This window comes from Aptenodytes forsteri, unplaced genomic scaffold, assembly GCF_000699145.1.
Source record: "Aptenodytes forsteri isolate BGI_AS27 unplaced genomic scaffold, ASM69914v1 Scaffold124, whole genome shotgun sequence".
Taxonomy (NCBI): domain Eukaryota; kingdom Metazoa; phylum Chordata; class Aves; order Sphenisciformes; family Spheniscidae; genus Aptenodytes; species Aptenodytes forsteri.
The window spans coordinates 486,668-501,102 of NW_008794230.1; the positions used below are offsets into that span (position 1 = coordinate 486,668).

The 14,435-nt window shown below is 36.7% G+C and overlaps 1 protein-coding gene across 1 annotated transcript in view; it reads left to right on the forward strand.

The window, feature by feature from the left end:
- The first annotated feature begins 87 nt into the window (after nt 1–87).
- LOC103904375 (protein FAM98B) overlaps nt 88–14,435 on the forward strand; it is a 17,461-nt gene continuing 3,113 nt past the window's right edge. The window contains exons 1-8 of the mRNA XM_019473721.1: nt 88–296; nt 691–839; nt 1,676–1,810; nt 2,504–2,682; nt 9,487–9,567; nt 9,958–10,074; nt 12,425–12,592; nt 14,290–14,435. The exon at nt 14,290–14,435 is cut by the window's right edge and continues 3,113 nt beyond it. Coding sequence (XP_019329266.1) covers nt 88–296; nt 691–839; nt 1,676–1,810; nt 2,504–2,682; nt 9,487–9,567; nt 9,958–10,074; nt 12,425–12,592; nt 14,290–14,435 — 1,184 coding nt within the window. The remainder of the gene's footprint in view (nt 297–690; nt 840–1,675; nt 1,811–2,503; nt 2,683–9,486; nt 9,568–9,957; nt 10,075–12,424; nt 12,593–14,289) is intronic.

A 14,435-nucleotide genomic window follows, 5' to 3' on the forward strand; every position in this document is an offset into this window, starting at 1 on the left:
GGGAGGCCCGGCGGCGGCCGGGGCTGGGCCTCTTGCCTCGCCCGGGAGCGGTGTCACGGCGTCTGCGGTGGGCTTGCCCTGGTTGTCATGGGGGGAAGGCGAAGGAAGCGCGGCTGCATGGGCGTTTCTTGGGGTACAGAGGGTTTAAAAGCGGTGATGTTTAGTCATACTGGAGCGACCGCTGGGAGGCCGGGGCTGGGAGGCCGGGGCTCCCACCGGCCGGGCTCCCCGCCCGGTTCGTTCATGCCTGCCTGCCTCCGGCGAAGGCGCTTCAGATGCAACAGAGCAGAAACAATGTAAAACGTAGTTTAATTTTCAGTTATCTTATCGCCAGTACTCTAGGGCGGTGAGTTGTTAATGTTGGAAGGCAATTTGTTTGACTAAACACTTGAATTGACACTTGAATTCTTCTCTGTTTAGCGTGTATTGAGACATGAAACTGTTTTCACATGCACATGTGAGATGTGAAAATGCCTGCCTCCTATTTTCTGACAAACCATTTTGTTTATAAATTACCACTCATTTTTTGCGTGTTTAAAAAAAGTCTGAATTATTCCTTGACAAAAGTAACTTACAAAGATTAATTTCTATCAGTGTAGTTACTAACCAGCTTATAGTAAAATGATTTTAATATGTGTATATTTTATGTTAAACTTGCTTCTTACCACTAATGTTTATCTCTCCGTGCAGGTACACGGGTCCCCTGTTGGAGGAGGAAGCCCTGAACAAAGCAGCAGAAAATGGATTATCTTCACCAGAATTTTTTGAGCTTTGCGTTTGGTTAGGTTCCCAAATAAAGTCACTTTGTAATATGGAAGAAAGCATCACTTCAACAGATGGTATATGAGTGTTAATTTATTAAAGAAATTTAATATTTGTTCAGTGGATTTAGACCCATATTGTTCAGCTAATAGTGAAATTACAGTGTTGAGGTTTAGAAGATAGCTGAAAGGTAGCCAAACTGAGGCTGATATTTGCCTGTATGTAGCTCTTAGATTAAGGTCCTGTCTTGTGAAGATTCTTTGAAAACAAAAGGTGCTTTGGTGGTTTTTTAGATCTACGTAAACATAAAAAGTACATTCATGCATACTATGAGTGGTTGTTACATGTAATCATATTTTGATGGCTTAAATTCCAGTGCCTGGTATTTTCAGCTAGTTGGTCCAATGCAGTGTTCCATTCAGCACTGTGTGTAGATACGCGAGTTGCTCGTTAGCACTACCTGATTCTTTCCATTGAGTGCTGGAACTTGGATGAAATTTTGTAGCATTGCTTATGTTTTCACAAAAAAGTAGTAAAACTAAACCATTGAAAATAATGGGCTCATGACTCCTGTAACTTGTTCATCAGAAAATTAATTACATTAATACACTGTTTTGCGACATAAGCTGTTCACTTCCTAGTGATGTTCATTTGCATTCATGTCTTCAGAGACTGCTGTAGCATCACCTTCTTGTTCAAAGCACGAGCACAACATTGCTGTAGCTATTAAAGGCTTGTCTGCTTGTATGTAGGACTTCTTTAAGAAGAAAAAAAATGCTACTAGGGTGGTAGATGGTAAATCTTTGTCTGGCCTATTGAAACCTGCAATCTAAATGTCTAAGTTAAGAAAATTCAATTACAGTTTGATGTTTCTGTAAAAAGCCATTAGCTTTGCATTTATTTATTCCCATAGGTGATAAAGATATAGAGAGCTTCCAGCTTGAGATTAGTGGCTTTCTGAGAGAAATGGCTTGTCCGTATTCATCACTTATATCTGGAGACATCAAGGACAGATTAAGAGAGAAAGAAGATTGTCTTAAACTCCTCTGTAAGTTATAACCATTTTTCTCATTTATAATACAGTATTTTACGTGCATGCTCTATCGTTACTGTACAATTTACATTAAATAGTTCTTTATGTGTATTTAAGCGTATGTGTACAATCATTACAACCTAGCTGAGCATGCATCAGCTCACTTGTGCAGAAGTGGAAAATAGAAAACTATTTTAGTAGAAACTAAAATTTCTTTGTGAAGTATGGTTCAACCTACTGAGGCCTCCTGATCCCTCTCTTGATCCAGTTCCAGCTCAGCTGAAATTGAGACCTTGCTTCCTGTTTTTTTGAGAGGTTTCTGGGCAGCTTAAAAGCAAGTGCTGCATGAGTTGAAGGTGCCGAAAGCAGGATTGAGAGAAGCAAAGTCTAGGTTTAAGCTGGACTTGGACAAAGGCAGCAGGAACCAGTGTGATAATATGAAACTAGCCAAGGAACTAGGGGTCTGGTGGCGGAAGTGGGTTAAGCAGTTAAATATGATGTGTAGACTGAAGATAGAAAGTCAGGGGAGAGTTAGTTCAGATAAAGAATGGCAAACTGATACTGACCTGTCCAGAAGAGAACTGAGAAAGAGTCTCCCTTTTATCATGGTCTCATTATAAATGTATGTATTGTATTTGTATATGAGAATGTGGATGCAGAAATATTCAAGTGTCTCTAAATCTGCCATTATGATGCTTTTCTCTCTAGTGTTTCTAAGTACAGAACTTCAGGCTTTAAAGATATTGCACAGCAGGAAAATTAAAGGCTCTCATTTGGAAAAGCACAATGAAATTCATCAGGAAGTGCAAGCCATTTGCGATGCACTGGGCCTGCCAAACTCCTCGTCTTCTGATATTCCTCCCTTGTTAACCAATGTGGAACAAAAGGTATGGGCTTTTATGTGTTCTCTCTATTGTTAAACTGTAAGCATTGTCTCTGTGAGCATTCATCTTAGAGTTAAGGGCCCAACAGTCTAATCCTTAAAAGCCCTATCTGACAAGTGCAAAGGAATTTTTATTCTGAAAGCCAGCTTACTGTTTAAGTTAAACTGTTTTAGTTACGAGGTGAAGTATTTCAGCATTTCCCTGAGGATGCGATGTACCTGGTGAGGCATCCTTTGCCATGCAAGTTTAAGGTATGAGTTGAAGTAACGTAGTTTTCCTGTTACCCATTCAAATGTGCTGCAGCAAGCAGAAGACTTTGGGTGATAACTGATTGCGCATTTATGTACCTATAGTCATTTCTGGGATGTATGTACATTTAATACCCAAAACTTACATTTTTGCTTTTTAGTTTATGAATGTCTTAATTGTAAGTATTGATTTGTTAGTGCCATTTCCTTAGTTGCAGAAGAGGATGAAAACGCCTGAATTACCAATAGCCAGTGAATAAGCCAATGTAAACCTTATTCAACAGGATAGTTCTTTCAGCTGTGTCCCACCAGTTTCTAACTCGTTTCACTGATGTGATCCTTAATCTGACTTCTTCACTGCGGAATGTAAATAGGCTCTTGGGGTGGAATTTATCTTCTCTGTCAGGCAGCTAAAAGTTTTGCTCTTTATTTCTCCCTAGTATCTGGGGAGAGAGTGGGTGACTGATCCCCTTTAAGAATTATGGGAGATAGATGGAATGAATCTCCCTCTGCTGCGGAGTCTTTGAGTTTAATAATTTTACATGATTATGCTTCTTTTTTTTTTTCTTCCTCCTCCTCTTCTCATCGGCCAGTGGGCAGTTGAACATTCAGAGGTTTTGGGGAGAGGGCCTGTTACTTGCATGGTTTTCTTACATCTGTACATCTTTAGTGTGACAAGATGAAACCTTTAGTGGATTCATTTATAAAAAGCAGCATCCAGGTGACGGTGAAAATGCCTGTTCCTGCACTATTAGCTGTGCTTGATCTATTTAGTTCTAATGAAATGTTTATAACCAGTCTTTCCATTAAATATTTTTGAAAGGATGAAGAAACAATTCTAGCACTGTTTTCTGAGGATTAAAATGTCAGAGTTCCAGCTAATAACTAATTGACTGAAACTTGCCTAGTACTGTTGATCTCCCTCTGTGGGTGTTAGCTGTGTTTAAATCCATGTGGGTTTGTAGGCTGCAGACATGGGCAGTGGCCTTCCTTGCTCATTTCCTTGCTTTACTTGGGTACAGATTTAGTTTCACCCCATGTTAAAGGGGTAGAACTCTAGTTCTGCAATTGCAGGGCAGCAAGACCACATCGGGTAGGCTGGTTCCTTCATGCCCACATAGAAAGCCTAGAAAATTTTCTTTGAATTATTAGATTTCTGGTATCTGCAAAAAGATAGGTTTTCAGGTCTCTCAATTCCACAGCAGTTATACCACTTGTACTCGCGTCAGAGTGTAGAAAGGTAGCAAAACTAGTTCGTTCATCTTCTGTGACTCCAAATTAATAGTGTAATTTGTTCTCTGCATGTTTCATCCCTTACAAACAAAGGATTTTTTTCCTACCTCTCAGGAGATTTTGTAGAATTTCTACTATATGTTTCTTTGTCCTTCATCCCTTACTTTAATATAGGACAGGTTCAGAGTTATTCTGATACAGTACAGAATTAGACACCTACATTTGTAGATGTAGCTGTGTTAGAACGGTGATACCACCAATGGGAATTAATTGGCTTTGTAAACATATTTTCAGAGTGCCGTTTGTTACTTTTTTTTAGATTCTCGCAAAAATTCACTTGAAATGATCAATTTCTTTTTCCAAATACTTTGTTGCTCCTGATTTAATTAGGTTCTGTGTAAAATTGCACTGTTGATTTTTAGTATTATAATAAATCATTTGTAATAGGAATTTATATACTAATCTAGTATTTTTATGGAATTTGCAAATCTATCTGCAGCATTTCAACATGTCTACTCTTTATCTCTGCCTAGCATCTTCAGCATTGTCAGTAGCTGTGGGAATAGTTCTGAGAATAGTTTGGCTGTGCAGCAGCAATCCACCAAAGGGACAGATCACACATTGTATTTTGGTATGGAACCTTAGAACATTGATTGTTCTTAATAACTTGTCAGTTTATTTAAAAGACTAGTATAAAGTCAGGATTGCTTTCTTCATTCAAACTATGAGTTTTATAGTAGCTCAAACTTTGAATATGCAATGATAGGAAGTACCTTTTAAATTTGCATCTCCTGTAATAAACTGGGGTAGTGGTTATCAACATACACAAGAAAATGCGAGAGATGAATTGACAGTATTACAGCCTCCTACCACTGAATGTATTTTATTTTATTCTATAGCACTGAAAACCTAATAGTAATTTTTTAGTTGTTTTTTTAAGATGCTGTTCCCTTGTAAAGTATATTTACAAAGGGTAACTCTGGGAGGCATTCTGAAATTTACTACCAAAAACCCCATAAATTGTAAATGAACGTTGATCAAAGATTCAGAAAAGTGTATGCTGGTGTTGTGCTTTGTAACTCACGCTCACATCTGGCTTTTTTCCAGTCAAGATACTGTGAATTTCACACATAATTATAAAGTTACATTCTAATACTGTTTATTTGGAAGACTTCTTAATACGATATTATTTGAAAGACTTCTAAATTTTTCTTGCCCACATTATTTGTTTTCTAATATGTGAAAAGTAGTTCCCTAATAGTAGAGAATGAAAAGAAACTATAAAGGGTTACTGAAGAAATTATATCAAAAGTAAGCTAAAATAACATTTAAGTGAAATATGAGAATATCTTTAAAAATATTTGGGAATACTTCCTAGACTTTACTCATATTTAAGTTAGTGTGTTGCTTTTAACTGTTAGTGTTTAATAATTTTACAGACATAATGGTGCCTGTACAGTAAGTATCAATGTAGTTGCAGGGAACAAGGTGAAAGAGTCGTCCTGTTCACCAGATGTAAAGGTCAAACAAAAATGTCTTTAAAGTTAGATAAATATTGAAATTAAAATGATCTGCAGGTAAATGGAAGAGAGACAGAGGATGGGTTAAAAATATTTTGTGCTTAAGATTTTAGGTGATCTTTCTGCAATTGTGCAGTACACCTTATGACTAATTAAGAAAATGTTCATTCCTTAAAGCAGTGAAAGTCAAAATAGAAACCCTGGAGGTGCATGCATATATAGTGGTGTTAAACATAAAAAATATTGCTCTATTTTGACAGAGGGTAAAGATAACAAATATATTGAACATGGAAGTGAAATGTGAGCTAAAAAAATTTTAAAAGGAGTATAGACTTAGACTTATAAAACAGATGAGAAATGTCATGTTCAATACATAAAGATATGCTTTATTTGGTAATAATAGAATAACTGTATATTTCTAGTGGTGTTAAACATAAAAAATATTGCTCTATTTTGACAGAGGGTAAAGATAACAAATATATTGAACATGGAAGTGAAATGTGAGCTAAAAAAATTTTAAAAGGAGTATAGACTTAGACTTATAAAACAGATGAGAAATGTCATGTTCAATACATAAAGATATGCTTTATTTGGTAATAATAGAATAACTGTATATTTCTGTACAGCAGATTTTGAAGTCAATATTTTTGTCTCAAACAAATCCAATAACTGATTTGTTTCTAAACTATTTTTAGAGAGTGTGTGAGCTTCCAAAGCAATGCCATAAATATTTAATGTTACCAAGGTCACCGATTATGCAGTATGTCAAATAGTCAAATATATTAATCTCCATCTAGCTTTTAATTAATTGGTTTGCTTTTTACAGCTGAGTGTATGAGAACTTTAGGGTGATTTGGCCGTTACAATTTGTTTTACGTTTCTATGAGTATGTTTTCAGTGCTCCTTTATCTGGGCCCTGCTTTTTGTATTGTTCCCACTTACACGTACAGACTTCTTTCTGGGTTGTGGTGGTGTTTTTTTTAAACTCCTGCTTATTCTTCTTAATCTAGGGCAACTGTTGTGTTTAGGAATGTGGGTTATAGTGTAGATGCTCACATCAGTTGTATTCTTGTCCTCTGGCAGACAGGTGTATGTCAAAGCTCTTGTGTTTATAGCCCTGTCATCAGTCAAGGCTGGACGATGTATTCTGCAACTGTAAGGCAGCTTAGCTTATTTCACCATTATAGTTGTAGGATATGCCCTCAGAGTCCTGCTGATGGAAGTGAGGGAGTAAAGTGGAGATTCAGTAACGTGGGTATGACTTTACAGTGTGTCACAAACATGAATGTAGACCAGTTCATCAGTGAAAAGATTCCTCCTTAAATGTTACTTGATTAATAAACCTGTCACTGGGTAAAATTACATAGCTGTTCTCTTGGAAAGAAAAGGTTGCAGAATTTTGGGGGCAGTTTCCCAGTCAATAAAGGATTGTTTCATTTAGCTGCTCTTGTTTCTTCTAGTTCTGATTTTCACTGATCCTTAATTGTTCTCTCTAAACTTCCTTTCATTTTTCAGTTTGTGGAAATTAGGAGTACGCAGTGCTGCATTAGGTCTTTTAATTGTGACCGACTTGTGATGGCAGAACGTATGGCTTTTGTATGTGGAGCCCAGTGTTGTATTTACCTCTTAGCTGCCTTTGCAGCTGCAAACTTGCAATAATTCTAATCTCTAGATAGTATTCAGCATCACTGGTTTCCAGATTTTCTTTCACTCTATAGCTATAAATTACATTGAGGATTTGTTTTGGGTTTGTTGTGGTGTTTTTTTCCAGCAGCCAGTCTTATTTTGATAGACTCTCTTCCTTTCAACTCATTAGAACCTTTGAGGTTATATTTCTGACCTTAATGGTATATGGATAGACACCTTTTGCCTAATAGAATTTTTAATTCATCTGCTCTTTATTCCTTCTTCTATACTAATTACTGATTTCTTCATCTCTTGGTGTCATGCTGATCTTACTATGTTGTTGATTATTAACTTCAGTTTTTGATTCTTCAGACATTTGTTTAAATTCGAGCATAGTTTGTGCTTAGGTACATTTGAATTTTGAAGTAGATTGTGAGAGGCATCGTATACATGCTTCACTAAAATCAAAACAAGTTTGCTGCATTTAGAAGACAGACAAATCGGAGAACCCTCGAGGTCTTTTTGTAAAGAAAATAAAGGTTGCAAAGAAGCAAGAATTAGCAGAGAAAGAGGAGTGTAGGGGTCAGTAGGGTACATGGAACTGAACTTCGCCCCTTATTGTAACCTCTTTTTATATGGATGGAGTATAATAGCAGGGAATATTACAGTAACTAACTAGCCACTTTTCAGATACTACTAGGCTGTCTTTTCTGCTGGAGTCAAAACACTGTTTTCCCATAATTTACTCACTGCACAGTATTTTTTACTTCAGACTTTTTCTGGGGGCACTGTGTTTTTTGACTTGCCACAGCACTGCCCAAAGGTGATGTAAAAAGAACAAAATATACATCTTGGTTTTCACACAAAATTTGAGATCAGATTCTTTCCTTGGTATATGCAAAAAAAGGAAAAGGAGATAGTTACAAAAATCCTGAAATATGAGAGTTGATTTATCAAGTATTCCTTTTCAAGTAGCTTTCTTTAATCAATTAACTAGGTGCTCTAGAATTTGATTTCTCTCTCCTAGAGTTTTTTTTCATAGTGATCACTGGAGATGATATGTCTGTGATATGTAGAGCTCAAAACTCTAACAAGATGAGCTAAGATAATACTGGAGGAGTGAGCTTTGAACCATACCTTTATGACAAATTTAATGTAAATGCTTGCGTGCCTACTTGAAGTCTTATAATCCTTGCAAATGTATCTAATGGCTGTCCTCAGCTACAGGTTTTACTGTAGATCATGTACTACCTTAATCCTTCCTTGTGATTTGTAAAAGAAAATTAACTCCAGTTTTAGTCTTGTTTGGCTCGGCTCCCCATAATTACTTACAAAAGCAAATGAGATGTAGTTCTTCTCCCCATCAGTCTGTGTGCAAAACTTTCAGGAACAATAATATGCATGCAGTCTACTCCAGCTGAAAAATCAGTTGGCCGGAAAGTTATGTATGAGTGTTGTGGGCGTCCATGATAACAGTTTTGGAAGAGCTGTGCCAAAGGAAGTTCCTTCAAGAAGAGGAGGTAGAGGTTTCTTTTAATGAGAGAGGAGAATGCAGTGGGGTTGGGAAGGCAGAAAGAGCGAGCATACCTCATCCCTGATTATTGAGGGCAAAAACTAATGGGAGAAGTATAAGCAAGGCTGATTTGGAGTGAATGCAAAAGTCTTAGATATAATGTTAAATGGAACCAATTACAGGATTAGAAGAAAATTAGTGAGAGAGAATGACTGCATACCTATCATATCTCCTGCCTTTCTTACTAGCACCCATCACCAGATTTTCGTAGCCAAGTCTAGCATTTGGCAACAGAACTAGCTTCCAATTGTTACATTTCCTTAGTTGTAGTTACAACACTTAGTAATAACTAAAATGAATAATTTAACTAGTCCTACTGCCTATATGCACTTGATAAATTTGCCATATAGATGTTGTTCTATCATAATTGGGAGGAGAAGTGGTGTGCCATAAAATATTTTTGTACAGAGGTTGGTCATGTAGTGAAAGTATTCAGGAAATCTTTTTGTAATGGATGATAAGCCAGATGATGCATATCTGTTTTTATGAGTCTGCTAAAACAAATGTGCTGTATTTGTTCTTACGAGTAGCAAATTGTGATTGCAGCAAATTGTGCTGAAATAAATGTAGATATCATTTGTGTTCTGAGGTATGTGTTTTGTTTCAGATAAAGGACATTCTCTCAGAAGTTCAAAATAACCGCGTGGGGAAATCGCTGCTAACAAAACCTCTGAATTCTGACCAAGTGGTAAAAAAAAGTCTCTCCATTTCTTTTCTGTATTTAACAGGATGGTCAAAATCAATGCATGTGGCTTCATCTAACTTTGTCGGTTTTACAGGCCCTGTTCTATTGCTAAATATTAACACTAAAATGCAATTGTTAAATATTAACAATGCTAATCAGATACTTCCAGAATTAATGTTATAAAACAGGCTTTGTGTTGATTCATCCACTTACTAACTTTCAAAATACTTTGAATATACATACTACTGTAGCACTACACAGATGCACCCCTAATTTTATGTAGTTTATAGTGGTCACCTGAGGATAGACAGTTGCTGAATGGGGTTTAACTTTAAATTGACTTCTATAACTTCATGGATTTGAATGTTTGGATTTTTTATTGTAACACTGCAGGAAAGATTGGAAAAAATCAATGATGCTCTTCGCAGCGAGTACGAATGTCGCCGACGTATGTTAATGAAGAGGCTAGATGTGACAGTACAGTCTTTTGGCTGGTCTGATAGAGCAAAGGTAAACTTGCTGTATTTTTTGTTTCCTGTAGGTGGGAGTCTGCTACAATTCCCCAGGTCTTCCTACCGAATATACATACATACCATGTAAATACACTTCCATTACTGTTGTCTTCTTTCCAACCAGTTTCTCATCTCGGGTTGTAACATCCAAGTCCTAGATATTGAAGAAGGGGAAGGATTTGACCAGATGGCACAGTCCATCCTTTGTGACTGTTTATAGCTTCACAATTATAAATTCTAGCATCCTCTGTTGGGGTTTCTCACTTTAGTAAGTTCACATCTCTCTTTTTTCTTTCCTATATCCACCCCCCTTCAACAAGTAAACTAGGAGGGAACCTCAGCATTTCTTATGTAGATGCAAAAGGAAGACAAACACTGGGCCTTAACGTAGATTGGGTTCAGTGACTGCCCATAAAGTCAGTGAGATTACAGTGACTGCTACTTCTCTTGGATTCAAAGCTACTGAATAAACAGATAGTCAGTTGAACAGGTTATTTGAATAGCAGCTTGTATGAGAAAAGCACACAACTACTTGTAATCCTTCAGGTGGCTAAAAATTCCAAATCACTCCTCTGGATTTTCTCTGCTGGTATCACTTTAATTGTGATTATTTCATTTGTACTATTTCATAGCACTCTGTGTATTAAGAAATAGTCATGATTTCACCAGTCTGATATTTCTGAGCTAGAAACATATATTGTTTCTATCCAAGAGAGTAGGGAGATAAGATACAAAAAGTTTGTAATTTGATGAATATACATGTGGGAAGCTGGAGGCAGATGTTTTCGCTCATGAGCTGCAAGATCAGCTTTCCTTCCAAAGGTTTGTGTAGAAAGCTAAAGATGGATAATTCTTAAAACTTCGAAAGCTTACTGAAAGTATGGATTGTTACAAGTCTTTCTGGTGTGACAATTTGTCGTTGACATATGTAGACAGAATCAGTTTCATGAAGCTCACTAAGTATCACTGGAAGACATGAGTCTAGATGCTGCTGTGCTGCTTTGGAATGGCTCACTAATTTCTGCAGGGGTTGTGAGTGCTTTTATGCTGCAAGAAAGGAAAAGGAGGGCATTTAGCTCACAGAAGCCAGGAGATGTCCCTACTTGTATAGCTGTACCAATACAACTATATATTTTCAAATTTAAAGTATACTTCTGAAATGTAGTTGATGTTAACTGATGACTAACTTAGGCTAAAATTTTAAGTCACTTGATACCGTTCCATTCAAACAACATGAAAAACAATGAATACACTTTCACAATAGAACAATAGTTTATAGAGATTTTTAATGATGATAAAGTAGTAAGATGATTCGTTTTCCTGTCTTATAAAGACTGTTGATGTGAAATAGTATGCAGTTACAGAAGTAACGAGGTTGCATATTCATTCAAAATTACATATGATTTTTAATCTTTTTTTCCTTATTTCTCATGTAGAAATACTTGTTTATAACTTCTCCAAGAAGGTTTGGGAACTGAAAATGTTTTGTCACTGATATAATTTAGATACTATTTTTTTAAGCCAAGAGGCAAATTGTCCTTTTTTAATTTGTTAGCTTGCCTTTTTTCCCCACCATTAAATAGGTATTGATTCCTTTCTCTGCTTTTGATGATGTGGCATTTTTTGTGGTTTGGGTTTTTTTAACTTGTTCACTCCCCAAGAGGGGTAAGTTTGCAGACTGAAGTGGATTCATAAATGGCGTAGTAATTGCCTAGCAAAACAGTCATGTAAAGGAACAGCACCTGTTGTCTGGTCCATCCAAGATAATTTTTTTTTTTTAAACTCTGAAGATCATTCTAGATGTTGCCCGAAAGTGTATTTATTTTTCTTTTTTGTTAACCAAATGAAACATCAAAGTGTGTTTGGAAAAAATCTTATTTTCTCCCCTTCTCAGTCTCAGTTTTTCATGGCTTGCACAAGTGTTTTGCTGCATTGGTACATTTTATTTTTTTTTCCACAAATTGACCTTACTTTGAAGCTGCTCTGTTTTCATCGCATTTAAATATGGCTATGTAAAGCCCTTGAGAGAGCAGTTTGGACTCTTAAATTTTAGTCTTTAGATATGTTGGAAAACATCAAAGAATCTGTTTGATGCCAGTGGATAGGCGAGTTTCTTTTGTAATGGTGCTAAATTTCAATTAGCATCAATTAAACATAATCAGCAGCATTTTCTGTACAATAGCTCCATCAATATGAAGAGAATTGGTAACAACTGGCACTATATTTTGTAAGATAACCTAGATTTTCAGGTTCAAATTGAAACTTACTGAGACAAAACATGGTTTATGGTAAGTGTGTTTGTGTGTTTTATGCCTAGCAAGTAAGTTGTGTTTGATTTTATCATTTAGGTAAAAACAGATGACATAGCACGAATATATCAGCCCAAGCGCTATGCATTATCTCCAAAGTCAACTATTACATTAGCTCACCTTCTTGCTGCTCGAGAAGATTTATCGAAGATTGTAAGAACAAGTAGTGGATCAACACGGGAAAATACAGTCTGTGCGATCAACAAGGTATACTTTTTCTTCCTGGGATGTGATAAAAGGACATGGGAGTTTACAGACCTATCAAAAGTAATTCTGGAATTATACTCTTCGCTTAATATTTTCATTTCTTTTTGCATGATACCTGGTGCTTTAAGAAAGGAAGGTTTGCAGCATCCCAGTAAACATTGCAGCAACTTTTTTTATCTTATTACACAGTCAGTTGTGGAACAGGGTGAAACAGTAGTCTAGATGAGAAGGAGCAGTGGTGGGGGGTGTATGTGTGCGCGCATGTGTGTAAATGACCTCTTGAGTTCAGTGGAACCGCACACCTCAAGTTAAGGATACGTATAAGTCTTTCTGGTATCAGTTCCTGGGCTACCTGTTGCCAGGATTATGTTGTTCAGTTCATAAACCAGTGTCTTTAGTTTATCAGTGTATTATAAATCACAAAAGTTTCTGTGGAAGGGTCATTTTGCTGCAAAGTAAAATTACTTGGTTTGGCTACAGTAATAAATCAACATTGTACTGCTTTCTTGTGTGTGATAAAAGCTGAAGCTTGCAAGTAATGACACTAGTTTCACCATTCAAATGGTGACTAAACCTGTTCTTATTAATCCTTTATTTACAGATTTTTCTAAAGTTTTGTGCCTCATTTATATACCCTTTAATAACTTTTGATCCCAAAGAATCTGAAATTTCTTAATTATTGTAAGATCTCGGAGAAAGTTTGTTTTTTTTTCTTGAGAGGACTTTAATTGGAGTGCCTGGGACTGACCAGAGTATGTTAACATTCGTCACACAGTTTAGAAAATATGAAAACAACAACAAAAAGACCTACTTGGCTACCTCTTTGTTCTTCAACTTAATATTTTGTGTAACTTTGTCCAGTACAGTCTCCCTTAATTATTGTAAGATCTCGGAGAAAGTTTGTTTTTTTTTCTTGAGAGGACTTTAATTGGAGTGCCTGGGACTGACCAGAGTATGTTAACATTCGTCACACAGTTTAGAAAATATGAAAACAACAACAAAAAGACCTACTTGGCTACCTCTTTGTTCTTCAACTTAATATTTTGTGTAACTTTGTCCAGTACAGTCTCCCTTTTTGTACACTGAGTAATATCCGCCAAAGTCAAGATCTCTTTTTTTTTCTTTCCTTGAAAGTGTCACTGCAGTATGTTACGTGTTTTGTCCCTTCCAGCTCTCCACTGAGTGTCAGTAGTTTCTGACCTAAGGCAAACTGGCGTTCCTTTTAGAGTTGCACATCAGTTTGCCAGTTTACGTTTTTTGCCAGCTGATTAGGTTTGAACTTGAACTTCGAAATTTAAGTAGAAAAGCTGCATCATAAGGAGTCTTTTCTGTATGAATATATATTTATCTATTCATATATATTATACATGAATTATGTATGTTGCTTATTGTAATACTAATACTTCACATGCGTGTAGTTTTCTTCATAAAGATTTCACAAAAGCAATATGAGCTAGCTAGCTGCAGTTATTTCAATTTTACAGGTGGAAAATGGGATCACTTTCAGAGTTCTGTGTTGTGGCAAGTTACAAGGACAGGAAATAGGGATTCTGCTGTCAAGCTCCACACCGAGGGGACCATATTTCCTGTAAAGAGCAGGCAGCATGCCTTTGTCCACAGGAGAAGAACCCTGTGTCCCTTCAAGTTGTTATTACTATTTTTTTTTAAACTAAAAATTACCTATTTTTTCCATATAGGTTCTGATGGGGAGAGTACCTGACCGTGGAGGCAGACCAACAGAGATTGAACCACCTCCTCCCGAAATGCCTCCTTGGCAAAAAAGACAAGAAGGTGGTGGAAGAGGTGGCTGGGGAGGTGGGGGTGGAAGGGGCAACTGGGGGGG